The following is a 24411-nucleotide window of genomic DNA, read 5'->3' on the forward strand; positions in this document are numbered from 1 at the left end:
AATTTTGTCAAAATTTATTTCGATAGAAAATTTTGTGAACATTTTTTGCTATAGAAAATTTTGTGAAAATTTTATTTCTGTAGAAAATTTGGTTAAAATTTTATTTATGTAGAAAATTTTGTCAAAATTTCATTTCTATTGAAAATTTTGTCATAATTTTATTTATAGCAAATTTTGTTAAAATTTTATTTCTATAGAAAATTTTGTCAAAATTTTATTTCTATAGAAAATTTTGTCAAAATTTTATTTCTGTAGAAAATTTTATTTCTATAGAGAATTTCTTCAACATTTTATTTCTGTAAAATTTATTTTTTTAAGTTTTATTTCTATAGGAAATTTTGTTAATTTTTTTTTTGTTTTTTTTTTGCTATGGAAAATTTTGTCAAAATTTTATTTCTATAGAAAATTTTCTTAAAATTTAAGTTTAATAGAAATTTTGATTAAAATTTATTTCTGTGTAATTTTTTTTATTTTATTTCTATAGAAAATGTTATACACATTTTAATTCTATATTTGTCAAATTTTACAAAAATTTATTTCTGTAGAAAATTTTGTCAAAATTTAATTTTTTATATATAAATAAAATTTTTTCAAAATTGTCTATAAATTTTTTTTTGACAAAATAAGATTTTGTTGTTTGGTAAAATATTCTCAAATTTTTGGAATCTTAGTTGGAGAGGAATATTTTGTCGAAATTTAGCAAAACATCAAAAATTCTACCAATCTACCAAACGGTAATAAATCTACTATTTTTGGTAGAATTCTGCCAATTGTGGCAACCGTGTCCCCAATCCCATAGGGAAGATTCACTCAATGTTGATTTCATTTAATTTCGTAATTTCTTTGGTTTTATATTTAATTATTATTATTAATAAATAAGGGTTTATTACAGATCTACTCGGAACTTGAAGCTATTGTTGACAAATTGGCTACAGAATCACAACGCGGCTCAAATACTCTGAGAAAAGTAACATGTAAGTAAAAAGTATGTAACTTATTCGAATAGTACATCGCTTATGACATTATCAAAATAATAATAATAATAATATGTTTAGTAAAGTGGATTCTAGATCCTTAAATTTTCCGTATATAGACTTGTGCCTGAGTATCTCGTAGGCAGACCCAGCAAAAAAGCGTCGCCAAAAAAGTAGAGCAAACGTTCTTTTTGAATCCGGAATTTTACATGGTCTTGTCATAGCACGAATGCCCGCCATTTCAACAGCCGTTGCATTGAATTTGCATAACTTCTTAAGATGTGATCCGAATTCAGTGTTTTGGGTGTGAATTAAACAATTTTGAGATATTTTGCTAAATAAAAAAACTTTTTATTTTTTTATGATTTTTAATGCATTCTAACGCTTGTGTGAAACGTTTGACCTCAAATATTTTTGAAAATTCGCAATTTTTCTAGAATGGATTTAGCATTTTTATCGATAAAATTTGTATAATTTGTTCCATTTTATTAATTTTTGCTCTGTTTTTAATCTATTTGAAACAAAGTTAAAATTACCCATTAAAAATATGAAAAAAGCGAGTTATAACAAATTTAATTAAAATAACTTCCTGTGTAGTTAAAATACAGAACATCTTTGGCAAGAAATTTTTGGAAGTGCTTTTAAAGTTGTGCCTTTGGAAAAACTTCAAAATTTTTTGCTGGGGAGTTCTATCCGCCATCTCATTGAGATTGAGTTACAACTGCATCATAGATGCAAAAATGAACCATTTTATAGCCAATTTTGGATGTCAAATGCCTTGTCTCTACAATGTGAAAAAATATTTTCAAATTCTTGTATTAATCGATGTACTATCCGATGTTACAATTTAAAAATGAAATATTTGCCAAAGAAAAATCGATTTATTATTATCACCAATTTTATATTCCAGCCAATGCCATTAAAGCTTCAAGTCCTGTACAATCACCAGTCAAACAAATGAACGATGCCAATATCAGCAACAGCATTCAATATCAAAATACCAATGGTTCTACCAATCGTAAGTACTGGTTACAGTTCACTTTTTTGTTTGATTTTTTTTATTTATTTTTTAACTTAAGAAAATCCTTTTCCAAAATTTAAATGCTTTAGAAAAAAATATTATTTTTTGTTTGTTGTGAGTTTGTTCATTTTACAATTAATTTGAAAATGTTGTTTTACTTAAAAAATAATTCCATTTTATTTAAAATATACAATTTTCCCTTTTGTTAAATTTAAAAAAATTTGATTTTGTTTTCTTTTTTTCGCTTTATTTTATATTCCTTTCTTTATCCAAATCCTTGCTTATTTTTAAATTGCCCAAAAACTGTATAAAAAGAATACTAAAGAATAGAATCATAAAAGCTATTTGCAACAAATTATTATAAATACATCTATATATGTTAAAATGGTATATCAAATTATTAACTGAAATATAATGATTTGCTTATTTATATTTATAAAAATTATATGACAATTATGGAATATAAATAAACTGTTAGTGTAGTAAACAAATAATCGAATTTATTTAAAAGGTCCTTGTATAATTTGTATACAATTATATAACATATTTTTCTATTATTGGAACAAACCTTTTTTTTAGTTTCCAATTCGTTAATATTTGAAAAAAATATTTTTTAAAAATTCCAATATGTATCATATCTGTTTTTTTAGTTTTGGCAATTTAAAAATATTTAAATATATATTTCATAGCATTTTAATGCATTAACCCTCGTTTAAAATACATTCCAATATGGTTCTAATTTTGATTTGTAAAAATTTCTTGTGCGATAATTTTTCTAAAGGTTTAGATGGTGATTGTTTTAGTTTATAATTCAATATTTCAATATTTTTGGGTATATGGAACTTTTTTTATTTAACCTATGAATTTTTTTTCTAACCACGTAGCTTTGAGAGTTAATAAAATTGTAATAATCTCCCATGTTCTGGTTTACCGTTTCGCAAAATGTAAAATTTTGAAAATTTGTCGTTTGCCCAAAACTCGAACCAAGATTTTTGGGCAAGACTATACCAGTATCTGATAAAAATAAAGTACTTAGAAGTAACCTTAGACAGGAAACTGAATTGGAAAAACCACATTAAAGAGAGGATTGAGAAAGAACAGTGTGCAGAAGACGGTGGGTTTGAAATAAATAAAGAAAAATGTACCCGCCTAAAAGTATGCAACTATTTTTTCGTACATTTTTGGAATTAGACGAATAGGTTGCACTATTGCCACAATTGATAGAATTCTATCAAAAATGGTAATTTTTTACTGTTTGGTAGATTGGTAGAATTCTTGATGTTTTGGTAGAATATTCCACACCAACTAAGAGGTACTTCACAAACTTTTATAGAAATAATTTCCTATAGAAATAAAATGTGAACAAAGTTTTCTATAGAAATAAAATGTTGACAAAATTTTCTATAGACATAAAATTTTGACAAAACTTTCTATAGACATAAAATTTTGACAAAATTTTCTATAGCAATAAAATTTTGACAAAATTTTCTATAGAAATAAAATTTTGACAAATTTGTTTATAGAAGTAAAATGTTGACAAATTTTTCTATAGAAATAAAATGCTAACAAAATTTTCTATAAAAATAAAATGTTCACAAAATTTTCTATAGACATAAAATTTTCACAAAATTTTCTATAGAAATAAAATTTTCACAAAATCCTCTATAAAAATAAAATTTTCACAAAATTTTCTATAGAAATAAAATTTTGACAAAATTTTCTATAGAAATAACATTTTGACAAAATTTTCTATAGAAATAAAATTTTCACAAAATTTTCTATAGAAATAAAATTTTGACAAAGTTTTCTATAAAAATAAAATTTTTACAAAATTTTCTATAAAAATAAAATTTTGACAAAATTTTCTATAGAAATAAAATTTTTACAAAATTTTCTATGAAAATAAAATTTTGACAAAATTTTCTATAGATATATTTTTTTCAAATTTTTCTATAGAAATAAAATTTTGACAAAATTTTCTTAGAAATAAAATTTTGACAAAATTTTCTATTGAAATAAAATTTTCACAAAATTTTCTACATATAGATTAGTAGAATTCTTGGTGTTTTGGTAGATTTTGCAAAATATTCCACATCAACTAAGAGGCACTTCACAAACTTTTATAGAAATAATTTCCTATAGAAATAAAATTTGGACAAAGTTTTCTATAGAAATAAAATGTTGACAAAATTTTCTATAGACATAAAATTTTGACAAAATTTTCTATAGAAATAAAATTTTGACAAATTTTTCTATAGAATTAAATTTTTGACAAAATTTTCTATAAAATTAAAATTTTGACAAATTTTTCTATGGAAATAAAATGTTCACAAATTTTTCTATGGAAATAAAATTTTGACAAAATTTTCGATAGAAATAAAATATTGACAAAATTATCTATAGAAATAAAATGTTGACAAAATTATCTATAGAAATAAAATGTTGACAAAATTTTCTATTGAAATAAAATTTTGACAAAATTTTCTATAGAAATAAAATTTTGACAAAATTTTCTATTGAAATAAAATTTTAACAACATTTTCTATAGAAATAAAATTTTAACAACATTTTCTATAGAAATAAAATTTTCATAATTTTTTCTATATGTTAGAAATAAAATTTTCACAACATTTTCTATAGATATAAAATTTTCACAAATTTTTCTATAGAAATAAAATATTGACAAAATTTTCGATAGAAATAAAATTTTGCCAAAATTATCTATAGAAATAAAATGTTGACAAAATTTTCTCATGGAATAAAATTTTGACAAAATTTTCTATAGATATAACATTTTTTCAAATATTTCCATAGAAATAAAATTTGGACAAAATTTTTTATAGAAATAAAATTTTTGTCAAAATTTTCTATAGAAATAAAATATTGACAAAATTATCTATAGAAATAAAATGTTGACAAAATTTTCTATTGAAGTAAAACTTTGACAAAATTTTATGATGAAATAAAATTTTGACAAAATTTTCTATAGAAATAAAATTTTCACATAATTTTTTATAGAAATACAATTTTCACAACATTTTCTATAGTAATAAAATGTTCACAAATTTTTCTATAGAAATAAAATTTTGACAAAATTTTCGATAGAAATAAAATTTTTCCAAAATTATCTATAGAAATAAAATGTTGACAAAATTTTATCATGAAATAAAATTTTGACAAAATTTTCTATAGAAATAAAATTTTGACAAAATTTTTTTTAGAAATAAAATTTTGACAAAATTTTCTATGGAAATGAAATTTTGCAAAATAAGTTTTTTGTGGTTGGTAGTTTTTTCTCCAAATTTTGGTAGATTATTTTTGGCTCGAGTGGCAACCGTAATAGGTTCGCTGTTCTAATCAATCATCTTCCTAGACTCACAACCTGTTTTAAATAAGTGCTATTAGTTCTAGAAAAGTTATTAATTTTTATTATATGTGATTCCTTAGGAAATTTTCCGTGATAACGTTATCTTCAATATTTCAAAGGCCCTTTTAGTATCCGCTTTAGAGATATCCGCTATTCTACCATAACCCATATATATTGAATTATATTTTAGAATACATACAAAAATTGGAATGCATTTTAAAGGCGTCTAAATTCTACACTCAAAAAAATGTATTATTTTATACATATATATAATTTATGCTTTTGCTTATAAATAATTTGTTTGCTTAATGCTGCTGTATGCATGTCAACGATACAAAATCAAATTTTTTTTCTTCAAATGCAATGCATAATAATTTTTTTTTTTTTTGGATTCGTTTTTGAAACCCCAAAGTAAAATTCAAAGTGAATTGAAAATATATATTAACATTGCATGAGCTGAGCTGAATTGTTTTTCTTTCTTTTTCTTTTATCTTACTCCTACTCTATCTGCTGCAACCCATGATGATGCTGATGATTGTGATGTTGATTTATAATGATTTTTGTTTTTGTAATATTTGGTTTTTCTATTTTTTATAAAATTTTTAATCAATGTAAATTTCAAATTAATTTTTTTTTTTTTTCAATTGTTAATTTTATTGGAATGATTATTAATGTTGTGTAATTTTCTAACAAATAACAAAAAAACAATATTTGCACACCTACATTCAAAACCCTTTCCCTGATCAATGGAAAACAAAAATTATGAAATCTTACATATTTATGCACTATCAAATATGCCCCATAACCATTCATAATGAATGTATGAACTCCATACAAAAACTATTCGAAAAACCAAAACTCCCTTCACCACCACAAAAAAAAATAAATCCAAATAAAAAACAAATAGCACCATCACCAAGTACTTCTTCCACACAAGAACCCAGACTTGATAATGTCTCTCCAACACCAGAAACATCTGCATTAGGCGCAGCTGCCTCAGCATCACCAGCGGCCACAGTAGCACCAGCAACATCGGGTTCATCAACGCCCGGCTCTCCCACCGGCGGCGCAGTGGCCATGAGAACAAGTATGGGAAATCTGGTCAATGATGCTACTGCTGTGGATTCCACCTCGTCACCGGTTCCCCCTATGCCCCAAAGTCCCAATGCTAATGTAAATGCCATGCCCGAATTGGTGGCTCGAAGATCAATAAACAACGAAGAGAAAGCATCTGAAGTAACTAGCACCACCACCACCACTACAACGACCACCAAAGATTTCGATAAGGACATGAACAATGCCATAAGCACAACGATTACCAAGACCACAGAGATGACCCATGTAACCAAGGCGGAAGGTGGACAATTCAATGGCACCAACAATAACAACGGCGAATTGCCCCAAGCAACAATGGCCAATACCAATGGCAATGCCAATGAATCTGATTTGACCACATCACTACCGGCCCGCGGTACAAAGACCACTAGCAATGGTAATGCCAATGCCATCCATCATCATACCAGCAGTAGCACCGGTGGTAGCACCGTTGGTCCCGATGATTCGAATAAGAAAGCATTAGGAGGTAATAATCTTTTGATCACTCATGACAATGATGTCCATAGAAATAGTAATAGCAAAGTAGTTGAACAGAGTAAAAATCCTTTCGAAGATGATGACGATGAACAAATCTACGATATACCAAAGGGTGAGTACTTCGTTTCAATAACAAAGTGGGTTCGATCGATCGATGTACAAAGAGAAATCACACTCACTCTATGATGATGAGGAAGAATGTGGAGCCTGTGGCTGTGAAATGCCGATTGTATGTTTCGGGGTATCGTGTTTGTCATGTCATGTCCTTTGGCCTGTTCTCTATCTTTGTGTATATTCATTACATTAAGAGGAGCGTGTGTATGGATCTTTAAAAAGGGGGTGTACAAAATCATTTACAAAATCGTTGCTTCTTGCTGTAAATGCTTGTATTTTGGTATATATAAACAATTTCAGAAATCAGGAATTAGAACGTAATGAGTAAATATCTTATGTTGGAACCGGAAGGACTTTTCCATATTAAAATAAATTTTTAATAGTCTCTCAGTGGTAAACTTAATGGTCTGCCTGGCATCGAATGAAGCCGCCGACCCGTTTTTGGAAGTCGACGACGCCGCCGAATATGTCAACTCATCTCGACTCAAATTTAACCGTCAATCAATCAAAAATATTGATTTATATCAGAAAAATGTATTAATAATTGATATATTTTTGCCAACATCTTGAACTTTCCACCTACAAGCAATTAGTAGCAAGTTGCAATAATAGTTTTACAAAAATTTTGCTCAGAAAATTTGATGAAATGTAAATTTGATTGAACGATTGGTTGTACAACTAATCTCTTTACTATTCGGAAAACTTCAAATTGATTTGATAATGGATAATTGCGCCGCCGAATAAACAATTCTATATCGGTTTAGCCGTCAAGCCGCCGCCTCTGGAGGCAAAAATTTAGTATCAGCCGCCGCCGACAAAAATGGGTTGGCTTCATTCTCTGGACAGGATTGGCCAAATTACACTCTCATATATCCAGTGGGTCACTTTGGATTCCGGTCCCATTTAGAGCCCACCGCTATTCTGCACAGTACCCAACATATGTAGGCTTTTTCAGTCCTCTCTATGATGTGGATCTTACAATTCAGTTTCCTGTGTAAGGTTACTCCTAAGTATCGTCTTGCCCAAGAAACTCAGTTCGATATATTGGGCAATTTTAGTTCTTCTAGTGAATGGACATAATTCTGTCTTCTTCGGGTTAACATTCATTCCTTTGGGTCTTGTCCAGTTAGCACTCTTTCTGCCCTCCTGCAGAATCTGTTGGAATACGTTCCCTGCATAAGTATTATAACATCGTATGATGGGTTCAAATTCCTCCATAGCTAGAATCCTTTGAAGGCCGTGTATAGTTTTTACCCACAGTAGCGACGATAGTATACCTCCCTGTGAAGTTCACCGCCCTACATTAGCCGCTATGGTCATATCATGCGATCCACAACTTATCCTTCTATTACTTAGCATATGGACTATCAAGTATTTTAAGGATCCGATCACCCCAAACTGGTCTATAGATAAATGTGTCGGCACTAACGTTGTTGAAAGCTCCCTCAATGTCAATACATACAGCTAGCGTGTACGTCTTAACAGAGAAAGACCACTCTATAGTATGCCCCACCTTATGTGGTACACCGATCGCCCCTTTACATATGCGTGATGGTTATACCTTACAAATTCCACTTTTTACCATGATGTCAACCACGCGTTTCATTGACTTTAGCAATAATGATATTAGACTTATAAGTCTGTACGACGTTGGATTTGGATAACTCGCTTTCCCGGGGTTGAGTATAAAACCACGGCTACCACTCGAGACAAAAAAAAATTTATTTCTATAGAACAATTTTTTGAAAATTTTATTTCTATAGAAAATTTTGTCAAAATTTTATTTCTATAGAAAATTTTGTCAAAATTTTATTTCTATAGAAAATGTTATCAAAATTTTATTTCTGTAGAAAAAAATTATTTCTATAGCAAATTTTGTCAAAATTTTATTTCTATAGAAAATTTTGTCAAAATTTTATTTCTATAGATAATTTTGTCAAATTTTTTTTTTCTATAGAAAATTTTGTCAAAATTTTATTTCTTAGCTGATGGCCTTAGCAGCCAATGCTACTTTTCCCTTTTCTTTTTTTCATACATTTACTGTATGATTAAAATAAACAATAAATAAATAATTTTATTTCTATAGAAAATATTGTCAAAATTTTATTTCTATATAAAAGTTTGTCAAAATTTTATTTCTGTAGAAAATTTTATCAAAATTGTTTTTCAAAAATAATTTTTCTATAGAAAATTTTGTAAATTTTTTTTTCTATAGAAAATATTGTCAAAATTTTATTTCTATGGAAAATTTTGTCAAAATTTTATTTATATAGAAAATTTTGTCAACACTTTTTCTATAGAAAATGTTATCAAAATTTTATTTCTGTAGAAAAAAATTATTTCTACAGAAAATGTTGTCAAAATTGTGCTTCTATAGATAATTTTGTCAAAAATTGTTTTTCTATACAAAATTTTGTCAAAATGTCAAAATTTTATTTCTATAGAAAACTTTGTCAAAATTTTATTTCTATAGAAAAGTTTGTCAACATTTTATTTCTATAGAAAAGTTTGTCAAAATTTTATTTCTAAGGGAAATTTTGTCAAAATTGTATTTATATAGAAAATTTTGTCAAAACTTTTTCTATAGAAAATTTTGTCAAAATTTTATTTCTATAGAAAAAAAATTATTTCTATAAAAAATTTTGTCAAAATTTTATTTCTATAGAAAAGTTTGTCAAAATTTTATTTCTATAGAAAATTTTGTCAAAGTTTTGTTTCTATAGAAAATGTTGTCAAAATTTTATTTCTATAGAAAATTTTGTAAATTTTTTTTTCTATACAAAATTTTGTCCAAAATTGAATTTCTATAGAAAATTTTGTCAAAATTTTATTTCTATATAAAAGTTTGTCAAAATTTTATTTCTATAGAAAATTTTGTCAAAATTGTATTTCTATGAACAAATTAGTCAACATTTTATTTCTACAGAAAATTTTTTCAAAATTGTATTTCTATGAAAAATTGAGTCAACATTTTTTATATATTTCTATAGAAAACGTTGTCAACATTTTATTTCTATTAAATATTTTGTCAAAATTTTATTTCTACAGAAAATTTTGTCTAAATTGTATTTCTATGAAAAATTTAGCTAACATTTTTTTCTATGAAAAATTTTGTAAAATTTTTTTTCTATACTTTGTAAAATTTTGTCAAAATCTATAGAAATTTTTGGCAAAATTTTATTTCTATAGAAACATTTTTTGAAATTTTTATTTCTATAGAAAATTTTTTAAAAATTTTATTTCTGTTGAAAATTTTGTAAAAATTTTATTTCTATAGAAAATTTTGTCAAATTTTTATTTCTATAGAAAATATTGTCAAAATTTTATTTCTATGGAAAATTTTGTCAACATTTTATTTCTAACGGAAATTTTATCAAAATTGTATTTATAAAAAAATTTTGTCAAAATTGTATTTATAAGAAAATTTTGTCAAAATTTTATTTCTATAGAAAATTTTGTCAAAATTTTATTTCTATAGAAAATTTTGTCAAACGTTTATTTCTGTAGAAAAAAAATTATTTCTATAGGAAATTTTTGTCAAAATTGTGCTTCTATAGATAATTTTGTCAATTTTTTTTCTATACAAAATTTTGTCAAAATTTTTTCTATAGAAAATGTTGTCAAAATTTTATTTCTATAGAACATTTTGTCAAAATTTTATTTCTATAGAAAATTTTGTCAAATTTTTATTTCTATAGAAAATATTGTCAAAATTGTATTTCTATGAAAAAATTTGTCAACATTTTATTTATATAGAAAATTTTGTCAAAATTTTTTCTATAGAAAATGTTATCAAAATTTTATTTCTGTAGAAAAAAAATTATTTCTATAGAAAATTTTGTCAAAATTGTGCTTCTATAGATAATTTTGTCAAAATTTGTTTTTCTATACAAAATTTTGTCAACATTTTTTTCCATACAAAATATCAAAATTTTATTTCTATCGATAATTATAGAAAATTTTGTCAAAATTTTATTTCTATAGAAAATTTTGTCAAAATTGTATTTCTATAGAAAATGTCAAAATTTTATTTCTATAGAAAATTTTGTCTAAAATTTTATTTCTATAGAAAATTTTGTCAAAATTTTATTTCTGTAGAAAAGTTTGTCAAAATTTTATTTCTATAGATAATTTTGTCAAAATTGTATTTCTATGAAAAAAATTAGTCAACATTTTATTTCTACAGAAAATTTTGTCAAAATTGTATTTCTATGAAAAATTTAGTCAACATTTTTTTATTTATTTCTATAGAAAATTTTGTCAAAATTTTATTTCTATAGAAAATGTCAAAATTTTATTTCTATAGAAAATTTTGTAAAAATTTTTTTCTATACAAAATTTTGTAAAAATTTTTTTCTATACAAAATTTTGTCTAAAATTTTATTTCTATAGAAAATTTTGTAAAAATTTTTTCTATACAAAATTTTGTAAGAATTTTCTTCTATACAAAATTTTGTCTAAAATTTTATTTCTATAGAAAATTTTGTCAAAATTTTATTTCTATAGAAAATTTTGTCAAAATTTTATTTCTATAGAAATGTTTGTCAAAATTATATTTCTATAGAAAATTTTGTAATAATTGTATTTCTATGAAAATTTTTGTCAACATTTTATTTCTACAGAAAATTTTGTCAAAATTGTATTCCTATGAAAAATTTAGTCAACATTTTTTATTTATTTCTATAGAAAATTTTGTCAAAATTTTATTTCTATAGAAAATTTTGTCAAAATTTTATTTCTACAGAAAATTTTGTCAAAATTGTATTTCTATGAAAAATTTTGTCAAAATTTTTTTCTATAGAAAATTTTGTCAAAATTTTATTTCTATAGAAAATTCTTGCTTTAATTAGAGAAATGTTTTAAAACAAAATTTAAATATTTTAATCATAGAAAGTTATTGTTAATGCAATGTAAATATTGTTTCATGGAATTTAGTTTTCGTTAATTCAAACTGATTTTTTCCCGTGTAATATAGAATATACGAATTAAAAATGATTACTCCCTAGATCCATGCATACAATCCATCATATATTTTGTATTTAAGTGTACAGTAAGTGTTATTGGTATCATTATTTAAATAAATTGGTTACGGTGTATGAATCTATTATAAAAAATTTCGCTACATATATATTTTTTTGTTTGTTTTATAAAACATTTTTCAAAAATTTTCCAAAATTACACTCATAAAAGTTATTTGTTAAAAACTCAAAAGGGTCATAGAGTTTGCACAATCATATCTTCAACAAAAGAACAACTTGAATGCCATGTATAGCACCAATCAATACTAATTTTTTCCTATCACGAAAAAGTATCATGTATGTATAAATATTTGAAAAAAAAATGTTCATGATCCTCAAAGTGCTGTGTGGGTTTAAGCTACTGATGTGTTTTGGTGGTTTGTGTTAAAAATGTTACATTCAAGCAAAGAAACTCATTAAAATTATATTTAAAATTGAGCAAATTGCAATGTAACTTACTACTAAGTGTGGAGTAGTGTAATTTTATGTGCGTGCCTTCATCATTTTCATAAAAGTCATTTTTTTAAATCATTTTCATATTCGCTCTAAAACGCCCCGTGTATTTACCATCTCACAAAAATTTTCATTTACTTGTCGATAAGACAGTTGTCTCATTTCTTTTTTAACAACATTATGATGGAATATTTGCTACCTACTTAGCTACGTGTCACATCTTGTGTAGGAATCACTTACATTCCTATACAACCGCGCCCAAATGCGTTACTCATGGGATGTAATGCAAAAAAATCGATAACAAAATAAATAAAAATTTAGATTACTGACTTTCAAGTTCCGTATACATTTACATTTAGCGGTCGATAAGTGAGATTTTCTACGTGTGTGAAACGAAAACAAGTGTGACTGGAAATTTCTCATGGAATTATCATGTATCCTTATAAGTCGATAAAGCAGTAGTGTCGAGGGTCGAATGCAAGACAATGTAGCATGTTTTGCAGATAGTTCGTTGGATGTCGATAAAACAGAATCAATAAGGTCCAAATGTAAAACAATAAAGACGACATCACGAAATATTTTTTTAAAACTTTTCGATTTAAAGCCCGTTGTGAATTAATCGATAACAACTATGGCATGAAAATTTCTCCTGATCGATAAAACAGTGTTCACAAAAACTAAATGTAAACCCATAAACACTACACGGAACATTTGTCATGGATTTAGCATGTAAAGATTTTGCAGACAGTTTCGTTGGCTGTCGATAAAACAGTGTCAACAAGGGTTGAATCACGAAAAAAAATTAACACTCGATTTAAAGCCCGGCGTGCACATGTAATTAAAATTCGGCCAACCATAAGAAATGCATTGGTATTTTTGCCACTGAGAATTCAGTGAGACGTTATTTTTACAATTCCAAAAGAAATACATAGCAAAGTTGCATTATTGGCACGCAACAAAAATTGGTACCGGGTTTATGTAGGTGTTCTTGAAAAGTTTTCCTGGATTTTCGCTTATAAGCATTTGTGCTAAGGTCATGTAAGTAACTCTAGAGAAATGTTCACTAGCTATATGAAATGAATGATAAAAAAGGACCGATCTTATTGATTGTTTACATTTTCTCCCAAAAAATACATTTCAAAATAGCTTTATTCGCATGCAATAGAAATTTTTTGCCTGAGCTGCATACTGTAGGCCAAAAATTTTAAAAATAGATAACAAAGTTCTCACTAAATGCTCTAGCCCATCGAACTTTTGCGTCTAATGCGCTTTGCAGACTATCAGTTATTCCGGACGACAGTGCTCGTGTCGAACATATCCCATATATTGTGCACATTATAAGTTAAGTCCGAAGGCAAAATCGATACTGCTGCATGTTTATGGGAACGATAACACATTTACCGATTATTTAGTCATCGCCGACAAGTCGTATCGATCCGGCACACTGCAAGATTCTTTACAAACACCGACATTCCGTCCGGAATAACTGATAGTCTGTAAAGCGCATTACGCATTCGCTAAAGCCCGCTAATAAGCTCTAGCGAAATTTCGGTTATGCGCTTTACAGACTATCAGTTATTCCGAACGGAATGTCGGTGTTTGTAAAGAATCTTACAGTGTGTCGGATCGATACGACTTGTCGGCGATGACTAAATAGTCGGTAAATGTGTTATCGATCCCATAAGCACTATCGATTATGCCTTCGGACTTAACTTATAACGTGCACAATATATGGGATATGTTCGACATGAGCACTGTCGTCCGGAATAACTGATAGTCTGTAAAGCGCATTACCCATAAGAAATGAACGATAGAAAAGCGACGATGTTATCGATTGTTTAAATTTTTTCTCATTAGAAGCACATGGCAAAACCGTCTAGTTCGCTTGTTTTAAGCTAAAAAAAAATCGTTAATAATGTTTTCGCTAAATTTATATCCCAGGATTGGGATCCACCTCATACCCGCCATAGGGTCCTGGGTTCAATATCAATTTCGATCGTAGTGCTGGTGACATTTCTGAGTGTATTAAAAGGGATTTCCCCGTAATATGAAACACCATTGCGATTGGGCTATAAAAATGAGGTCACTAAACATGTGATAGGAAAAAAGTTCACCACTGTGCTATCACGGTGCCAACATATACATTTTGAACAACCAATAAAAGCTCTGAGCAAATTTTTCATCAGTCATATAATCGAGTTTACCAATTTTTCTTATAAGCCCGATGTGCACCTTTAAGGGAATTTTAGTTTGTATGTCAATAACGCAATTTTGCCATGAATTTCTGATGGGAACAAAATTTAAACAATTATTAAAACGCCTCACAAAATTTGTGTTATAAAAAAAATCGTTAAATTCCGCTATAGGAGGAAATTTTGATCAGTCGATAAAAATGTTCACTAACAAAATACCAATACATTTATAATTGACATTGATATATTTCGCGCTACATAGGCATCAAGTTATGTTAATATTGTTTGCAAAGTTTTTACTACCGACTTTTCAGACGGTGTTGTCAGCAATAACAAAAAAACGAATACAACTGTCTTATCGACCAACAATCGCAAAAATTCACTAGAGATATGTCTACTGAGCTTCATTTATTAAACCAAATATCCGTGTTTCTTATTCACCACTATATCCACCAATCACCAATTTTCTAACAACGACAAACAAACAAACTTTGCTCTCCGGCATGTTTTCGTTATTAATTATAACAAATTACTAAACAAACCCCAAGTTTAAATAACAGCAACAACAACAACAAAAGTAGCAAGAAATTTTTGTATAATTTGCAACTCGAGAAGCAAAGAAAAGAAAACAAAACTGACCTGTATGCGCGTTTTGTTATTTTGTACAATAATTAATTGCACTCTATTTCTTCTTAACTCTCTAATCAAATGATTGATTGATGACAGAATTGAAATGCGCTTTTCAATGTGTTTGCCTAATAATAGTGATAAACAATCGTAGAATAATTCTCATTTTGACTCATTTAAAAATATTTACATGTACATATTATTAACTTGTGTTTTTTGGATTTTCTTTACTATTTTCTTTTTTTTTTTTGTGGAAAATTTAGATGCCACTACTACTGATTTGCCACCCGGTGTTCTTTATCGTGTAAAGGCCACTTATGGTTATGTCAAGGAAGATGTTGATGAATTAAGCTTTGAAGTTGGCGATATTATTCGTGTTATCGAATATGACGATCCTGAAGACCAGGTAAGGTGGAAAATATGAAAAATCAAAAAGAATTGCTTGTATAAATGTCTAGGGTCGATAAAACCGTCATTATGCTTGTCAGCTTCACTATAGTACATTCTTCGATTAAATGCCAAAAAATAGAAAAAACTATGGTAAACCAACCAAACTGATCACAGCCCTACACAGGAAGAAATTTCCGCTGAAAATGGTAAATTATACGGAAAAATATTGCATTTGGTCGATAAAACCGACTTAATACTTATCAGCTTTACTATTAAACATTCTTCTGTTAAATTCCAAATAAGTAGAAAAGGTAGAAAAAGCTATGGTACACTCATCAAACTCAAAATTATTATACACCCAAAGAAAATATTTCCTAATCTGCTGGAAAAGAACAATTACTCTGACAAACATTTTGAATCTTGAGCACTAAGATTTCATGTCCTTAATGAATGCGAATGTGAATTTGGCCCAGCTAGAAGACGCATTTTTATGATTCAATGTTATTTCCTTGGCCAAAAGTCGATAAACTTTATAGTGAAGGCGTTGTATCCTTGGTTGAATCGACTTTAAGGTTAAATCGGGCTGCCCGATTAAGTTTCAGGCTCACTTAGACTATTTAGTCCATTGTGATACCACATTGGTGAACTTCTCTCTTATCACTGTGTGCTGCCCGATTCCATGTTAAGCTCAATGAAAAGGGACCTCCTTTTTATAGCCGAGTCCGAACGGCGTTCCACATTACAGTGAAACCACTTAGAGAAGCTTTGAAACCCTCAGAAATGTCACCAGCATTATTGAGGTGGGATAATCCACCGCTGAAAAACTTTTTGGTGTTCGATCGAAGCAGGAATCGAACCCACGACCTTGTGTATGCAAGGCGGGCACGCTAACCATTGCACCGCGGTGGTTCCTTGGTAGAATCGACTTTAAAATGGATATTTTTTTAATATATAAAATAGATTTCTATTGAACTGAGTTTTTTTCTTTGTATCGGACATGCTTTTCTAAAGTGTACAAAAACATAACAGCCGTTTTTAAAGTCTATTTTATGAGTGTAGTTCCCGAATGTTTCTCTCATTTAAATGAAAACAAACTGCTGGTATTCTCCTCCTCAGTCATAAGCGTAATTTTTTTAAAGACGATTTCATTTATATTTAATGTTCAGGGAGCCATCGTGATGCAATAGTTTAAATGTCTGTCTTGCATACAAAGGGCTCTGGGTTCAATCCCAGCTTCGACCGACAACCAAACAGTTTTCAGGTGTGTTTTATCCCCTCTCAGCAATTCTGATGTTATGTAATTCGGAGTGTTTCCCAGCTCCTCTAAGTGGTTTTAACGTAATGTCAAACGCCGTTCGGATTCGGCTATAAAAAAGAGGTCCCGGAAACATGCAAACGGGCAGCACTCAGTGATAAGAGGGAAATTCACCACTGTGGTATCACAATGACGTGAAAAGTCTAAGAGAGGCTAAAATAACAGGCTGCCAAGGTTGCACACGGCTAAGGCTGACTTAAAACTTTACAGTGGAACTGAAATTTCTTTGAATAGTTTTGGTTGTGAGTCTGCGAAGGCTTTGATTATCGTCAATCGTTATAGATGCAGTCCTCCTGCGAATACATAAAGCGAAAGTTGTACATCTAAAAGTTCACAGGATTTCTGAGTAATCACTTGTAAGGTCGTCTATTAGACCCAGTGAATGAGATTTTTCTCAAAACTTGACAAAAATAATTCGATAAGGAAGACATATCGCCCAGATCAGAATGGATGAATTTTTCCCAATCCTTCTAATCACCAGATTCCATATTGGTACGGGGTTAGGCAACGTGGATATATATGCTAAAGGGATACAACCACTGTTGCCACAGTTGGTAGAATTTTACCAAAAATGGTAGATTTTTTACTGTTTCGAACATTGGTGGAATTCTTGATGCTTTGGTAGATATAATTCACAAATTTCCTCTAGAAATATAAAAATGTACAGATATAAAATTGTGAACAAATTTTTTTATAGAAATAAAATTGTCACATAATTTTTTATAGAAATACAATTTTATCAAAATTTTCTATAGAAATAAAATATAAAAAATAAAATTGACAAAATTTTCTATAGAAATAAAATTTTGACAAAATTTTTTATAAAAATACAATTTTTACAAAATTTTCTATAGAAATAAAATTTTATCAAAATTTTCTATAGAAATAAAATTTTGTCAAAATTTTCTATAGAAATAAAATATAAAAAATTTATATAAATAAAATTTTGACAAAATTTTCTACAGAAATAAAATTTTGACGAAATTTTCTATGGAAATAAAATTTTGACGACATTTTCTATAGAAATAAAATTATGACGAAATTTTCTATAGAAATAAAATTTTGACAAAATTTTCTATAGAAATAAAATATAAAAAATAAAATTGACAAAATTTTTTATATAAATAAAATCTTGACAAAATCTTCTATAGAAATAAAATATTGACGAAATTTTCTATGGAAATAAAATGTTGACGAAATTTTCTATAGAAATAAAATTTTGACAAAATTTACTATAGAAATAAAATATAAAAAATAAAATTGACAAAATTTTTTATATATATAAAATTTTGACAAAATTTTCTATAGAAATAAAATTTTAAAAAAATTTGACAACATTTTCTATAGAAATAAAATTTTGAGAAAATTTTCTATAGAAATAAAATTTTGACAAAATTTTCTACAGAAATAAAATGTTGACAAAATTTTCTATGGAAATAAAATTTTGAGAAAATTTTCTATAGAAATAAAATTTTGACAAAATTTTCTACAGAAATAAAATTTTGACAAAATTTTCTATAGAAATAAAATTTTGACAAAATTTTCTGTATAAATAAAATTTTGACAAAATTTTCTATAAAAATAAAATTTTGACAAAATTTTTTATAGAAATAAAATTTTGACAAAATTTTCTGTATAATAAAATTTTGACAAAATTTTCTATAAATATAAAATTTTGACAGAATTTTTTATAGAAATAAAATGTTGACAAAATTTTTTATAGAAATAAAATTTTGACAAAATTTTCTATAGAAATAAAATTTTGACAAAATTTTCTATGGAAATAAAATATAAAAAATAAAATTGACAAAATTTTTCATATAAATAAAATTTTGACAAAATTTTCTATAGAAATAAATTTTTGAAAAAAATTTTCTATAGAAATGAAATGTTGACAAACTTTTCTATAAAAATAAAATTTTGACAAAATTTTCTATAGAAATAAACTATAAAAAATAAAATTGACAAAATTTTCTATAGAAATAAAATTTTGACAAAATTTTCTATAGAAATAAAATCTTGACAAAATTTTCTATAGAAATAAAATGTTGACCAAATTTTCTATAGAAATAAAATTTTGACAAAATTTTCTATATAAATAAAATGTTGACAAAATGTTCTATACAAATAAAATTGTGACAAAATTTTCTATAGAAATAAAATTTTTACAAAATTTTCTACAGAAATAAAATTTTGACAAAATTCTCTATAGAAATAAAATTTTGACAACATTTTCTATATAAATAAAATTTTGACAAAATTTCTATAGAAATAAAATTTTAACAAAATTTGACAAAATTTTCTATAGAAATAAAATTTTGACAAAATTTTCTATAGAAATAAAATATAAAAAATAAAATTGACAAAATTTTTCATATAAATAAAATTTTGACAAAATTTTCTATAGAAATAAATTTTTGAAAAAAATTTTCTATAGAAATAAAATGTTGACAAACTTTTCTATAAAAATAAAATTTTGACAAAATTTTCTATAGAAATAAACTATAAAAAATAAAATTGACAAAATTTTCTATAGAAATAAAATTTTGACAAAATTTTCTATAGAAATAAAATCTTGACAAAATTTTCTATAGAAATAAAATGTTGACCAAATTTTCTATAGAAATAAAATTTTGACAAAATTTTCTATATAAATAAAATGTTGACAAAATGTTCTATACAAATAAAATTGTGACAAAATTTTCTATAGAAATAAAATTTTTACAAAATTTTCTACAGAAATAAAATTTTGACAAAATTCTCTATAGAAATAAAATTTTGACAACATTTTCTATATAAATAAAATTTTGACAAAATTTCTATAGAAATAAAATTTTAACAAAATTTGACAAAATTTTCTATAGAAATAAAATTTTGACAAAATTTTCTATAGAAATAAAATTTTGAGAAAATTTTCTATAGAAATAAAATTTTGACAAAATTTTCTATAGAAATAAAATTTTGGAAAAATTGTCTATATAAATAAAATTTTGAAAATTTTCTGTAGAATGAAAAATTTTCTAAAGAAATAAAATTTTACCATTTTTCTATAAAAATAAAATATTGACTAAATTTTCTATAAAATCAATACCGTTAAAAATTTTAATTTTCGTTTTAGGTCATAATATATATTCTCTTGTTGGTGGAAGCTAAAACTTATTTAAAGCTTCTACCCATTTAAAATGCAAAGGATATTTATACACAAAAAAATTAAATGAAATAATAAAAACATTTCTTTCGAAAAAATATTTTTGGCTCTTAATAATTACAAAACATTGATCAAACACTGCAAAATAAGATTTTATTTATTTGGTAGTTTTTGGTTAAAAATTTCTTAAAATGTTGTCAGATTATTTTTGGACCGAGTGGCAACCTTGGATACAACCCATAACCTCAAACTGTTATTTGGAGAGATTGCCGGGTGGATAAGGTTGATACTGAAATAGGTCTCTCGATTTGGTCATATCCTGATTACTGCTATAAATTCGAACATCCGAAGATTACTGATATAATCAATACTAGAAGTGTTTATAAGAGTTTAGTAAAAACTGCATTATCGTAAATCTTACAAATCGATAGAAATGCAATTGAGTTTATAAAGTCCTCCCAAAATAGTTACTTCCCATAAAAAAGCCCTTACACCCAAAGAAATTTGCTAGTAGATACAGCAGAAAAATCTGCGAAAGTCGCAGAAATTTTGTTTAAAAACGGAAATCAATCACTGTTTACTGAAATAGCAAGTATTGCTTCTTAACATGTTTTAGTTTGGCTGAGGCAAACACAAAAATTAAACTATCGGCTATCGTAGCACAATAAAACGAATATTATAGGGCAATAAAACGAATATCAGTTGGCAATCTGCCAACTGAAGTTATACGCTCTCAGAATGTTTTGACATACGAGCGCTATGAGTGTTGCTTACAGCAACTTAAAAAATTCATCGCGCCCACAAAATGGAATTAAAACGTGAACATTTTCGTGCGATTATTACTTGGGTTGCGATAACATTTGCCGATGGCAAGGTATCTTAAAACCTCCTAACTCCGTCTTCTAAATTGTAAGTAAGTCCATACGTGGTATATATTAAATTAAAAAAGACCGATTATATACGTATATAATTCAGTTTGACAAAATTTTCTATAGAAATAAAATTTTGAAAAAATTTTTTATAAAAATAAAATTTTGAAAAAATTTTCTACAGAAATAAAATTTTAGAAAAATTTTCTAGAGAAATAATATTTTGACCCAATTTTCTATAGAAATAAAGTTTTGCAAAAATTTTTACAGAAATAAAATTTTTACAACATTTTCTATAGAATTTTGACAAAATTTTCTATAGAAATAAAATTTTGGTATATTATTTTTGGCTCGAGTGGCAACCTTGATTATGAATCGATATGGACCAATTTTTGTGTGATTGGGGATGGGATATAACAATGGACTGAATAGTCTAAGTGAGTCTGAAACTTAATCGGGCTGCCACTTTAACCTAACCTAACAATAGACCGATATGGACTAATTTTGGTATGGTTGTTAGAGACCATATACTAACACCATGTTCCAGATTTCAACCGGATCGGATGAAATTTGCTTCTCTTTGAGGCTCCGCAAGCCAAATCTGGGGATCGGTTTATATGGGGGCTATATATAATTATGAACCGATGTGGACCAATTTTTGCATGGTTGTTAGAGACTATATACCAACACCATGTACCAAATTTCAGCCGGATCGGATGAAATTTGCTTCTCTTTGAGGCCCGCAAGCCCAATTTGGGGGTCCGTTTATATGGGGGCTATATATAATTATGAACCGATGTGGACCAATTTTTGCATGGTTGTTAGAGACTATATACCAACACCATGTACCAAATTTCAGCCGGATCGGATGAAATTTGCTTCTCTTTGAGGCCCGCAAGCCCAATTTGGGGATCCGTTATGGGGGCTATACGTAAAAGTGGACCGATATGGCCCATTTGCAATACCATCCGACCTACATAGCTAACAACTACTTCTGCCAAGTTTCAAGTCGATAGCTTGTTTCGTTCGGAAGTTAACGTGATTTCAACGGGCGGACGGACGGACGGGCATGCTTAGATCGGCTCAGAATTTCACCACGACCCAGAATATATATACTTTATGGGGGTCTTAGAGCAATATTTCGATGTGTTACAAACGGAATGACAAAGTTAATATACTCCCATCCTATGCTGGAGGGTATAAAAAACCTCGTGTCGATTGGTCGAAGGAAATGCTCCAAAAATACGATCGCTGTGCTTCGAAACACGTCTTTGATATCGTGAGGGATCGTGGATTTACGCGTATGAGCCCGAAAGTAAATAACACTCGACTGTATGCGTGTTTCATGATGAGCCAAATCCAACAAAAATTGTTCGGCAAGAAACACTTACCAATGTCGCAATCGTACCACTCGAACAACGCAGAACAGTCAATTCTGAGTGGTACAGAACAATTTATTTTCCAGTTGCCTTCCTGGAAATCAGATCACTCTTCACCACGACAATGCGAGCTCTTACACAACGGCTCAAACAACTGCAGTTTCAAGCACTCAAAATATCGATTTGATGGGTCATCCGCCACATAGTCCTGACTTGGCACCGAATGAATTATTTTTATTCACGTTTGTAAAAAATAAAATGAGAAGTGAACATTCTCGACACCTGAAGAAGCGGTTGATACGATCAGAATACAAATTTTGGAGATACCCTCATCAGAGTGGGAAAAGTGCAATTGGTTCAAACGCATGCAAAAGTGTATAGATAGATCTTAGTGGGAAATATTTTGAAAAACAATAAAGCGATTTGCTATGATTAATATTTGTTTTTGTTTTCTAATCCCGAAATATAAAAGGCAACCCTCGTACGGTCTATAAATTGGAACAGCGGAACAATACGTAAAAAACCCAATACTACAAATGCTTATAGTAGTTTAGGAAAGACATTCAAAAACTGCATTATCGTCAACTGTGGAAATCGATTGAAAATCATTTTATGGTGTAAAGTCCTGTATGCGGCCGTCTCAAAATAGTCGCTTACCAAACAAATTTCTGCTATTTCAGCATTGAGTTTAGCTATGAGTTTACGACACTGTTATCGGCAGAAAAAAACTATTTTTTTCTCGTGGCTATGCCTAAGGTTTCTTTTTCAAAAATTACAATTTAATTTTTTTTTTTTTTTTCAAAAAAATATTTATGATCTCAATATTGTCTTGTACTCCTCCTGTGAAAGTATGCATCAGCAAAATTTTTGGGCATCCTGCTTGATGCAAATGCATGTGACCTCTTCAGTGTTAGAAAAAGAACTTCTATGCCATCAATGTCATATCTAATATAGTTTTTCATTTCTAATTTACAGGAAGAAGGCTGGTTGATGGGTGAAAAGGAAGGTACAAACGAGAAGGGTCTGTTCCCGGCTAATTTCACAAGGCCCATCTAGGTTAGAAGAGTTGGACGAAGACGAGTATGCATTAATAGCATCAATAATCCCAGTCCCAGTAGCCGCAGTCATGGCGCATACACTAACAATCAAACTGTAGCAGCAATCAATATAACAAAAACAACAAACATTAGTTGTTGTAAAAAGAACAACAACAAAAATATCAAATTGTTTTCAGAGAGCAGCACACAAACAATATACAAAACAACAACAAAAACAACGTGAAACACCGCAATAAAAAAACGAAACAAATTTAAAAACACAAAAAATATTTATTTAATTGTAGATGAAAAAGAACAACAACAGCAAAAAACATTTAATAATTGTCAAACAATATACATCCATACATATTTATATATATATATATATATTTAAAACCATACAAGAAAACAAAAAAACAACAAAAACAAAGCAAAATAATTATAGTATAACAAAAAACAAACCCAGAAACAAGAATCAACACTAAAAAATAGATATAGCAATAATATTTTTTTATTCTATACATTTTTTTTTTTGTAGAAAATTTATACTTTTCCCTTTCTATATAGAACACATCCATACAAGAAAAAGTGACACAAACATACAAAGTTTTATAAAAACAGGATGATTCGTTTCATATTTTATTAATTGGAGCTTCAATATGCATTTCAAGCGAACATTTTGTTTACATTGTCGATAAAACAGTACGTTTTTCATTATGTTGATGGCAATGGAATTTCAATCATACATTTTTTATGGGCAGCCTACATTTTCTTGGCATGTCGATAAGACAATTTTATTATGTAATCCCTAAGTGAAAAACTCGATAAGAGAAAATGTACTCTAATTAGCAAGAAATTCGGCTATATTTTTCTAAGTATGAAATAAAAAAAGAAACAGCCAATCGAAACATAAA

At 27.6% G+C, this 24411-nt stretch overlaps 1 protein-coding gene across 8 annotated transcripts in view; it reads left to right on the top strand.

Annotated features, from left to right (window-relative positions):
• Amph (amphiphysin) overlaps positions 1 to 24411 on the top strand; it is a 195322-nt gene extending 170911 nt beyond the window's left edge. For 3 of the 8 annotated variants that reach the window (XM_075313139.1, XM_075313138.1, XM_075313140.1), the window contains exons 6-10: positions 881 to 974; positions 1885 to 1992; positions 6270 to 7067; positions 15623 to 15765; positions 23415 to 24411. In XM_075313139.1, coding sequence (XP_075169254.1) covers positions 881 to 974; positions 1885 to 1992; positions 6270 to 7067; positions 15623 to 15765; positions 23415 to 23516 — 1245 coding nt within the window. In that variant the 3' untranslated portion in view covers positions 23517 to 24411. The remainder of the gene's footprint in view (positions 1 to 880; positions 975 to 1884; positions 1993 to 6269; positions 7068 to 15622; positions 15766 to 23414) is intronic. The other 5 variants (XM_075313143.1, XM_075313142.1, XM_075313144.1 and 2 more) reach the window with 5 other exon arrangements.

This window comes from Haematobia irritans, chromosome 5 (genome assembly GCF_050003625.1).
Source record: "Haematobia irritans isolate KBUSLIRL chromosome 5, ASM5000362v1, whole genome shotgun sequence".
Classification (NCBI taxonomy): domain Eukaryota; kingdom Metazoa; phylum Arthropoda; class Insecta; order Diptera; family Muscidae; genus Haematobia; species Haematobia irritans.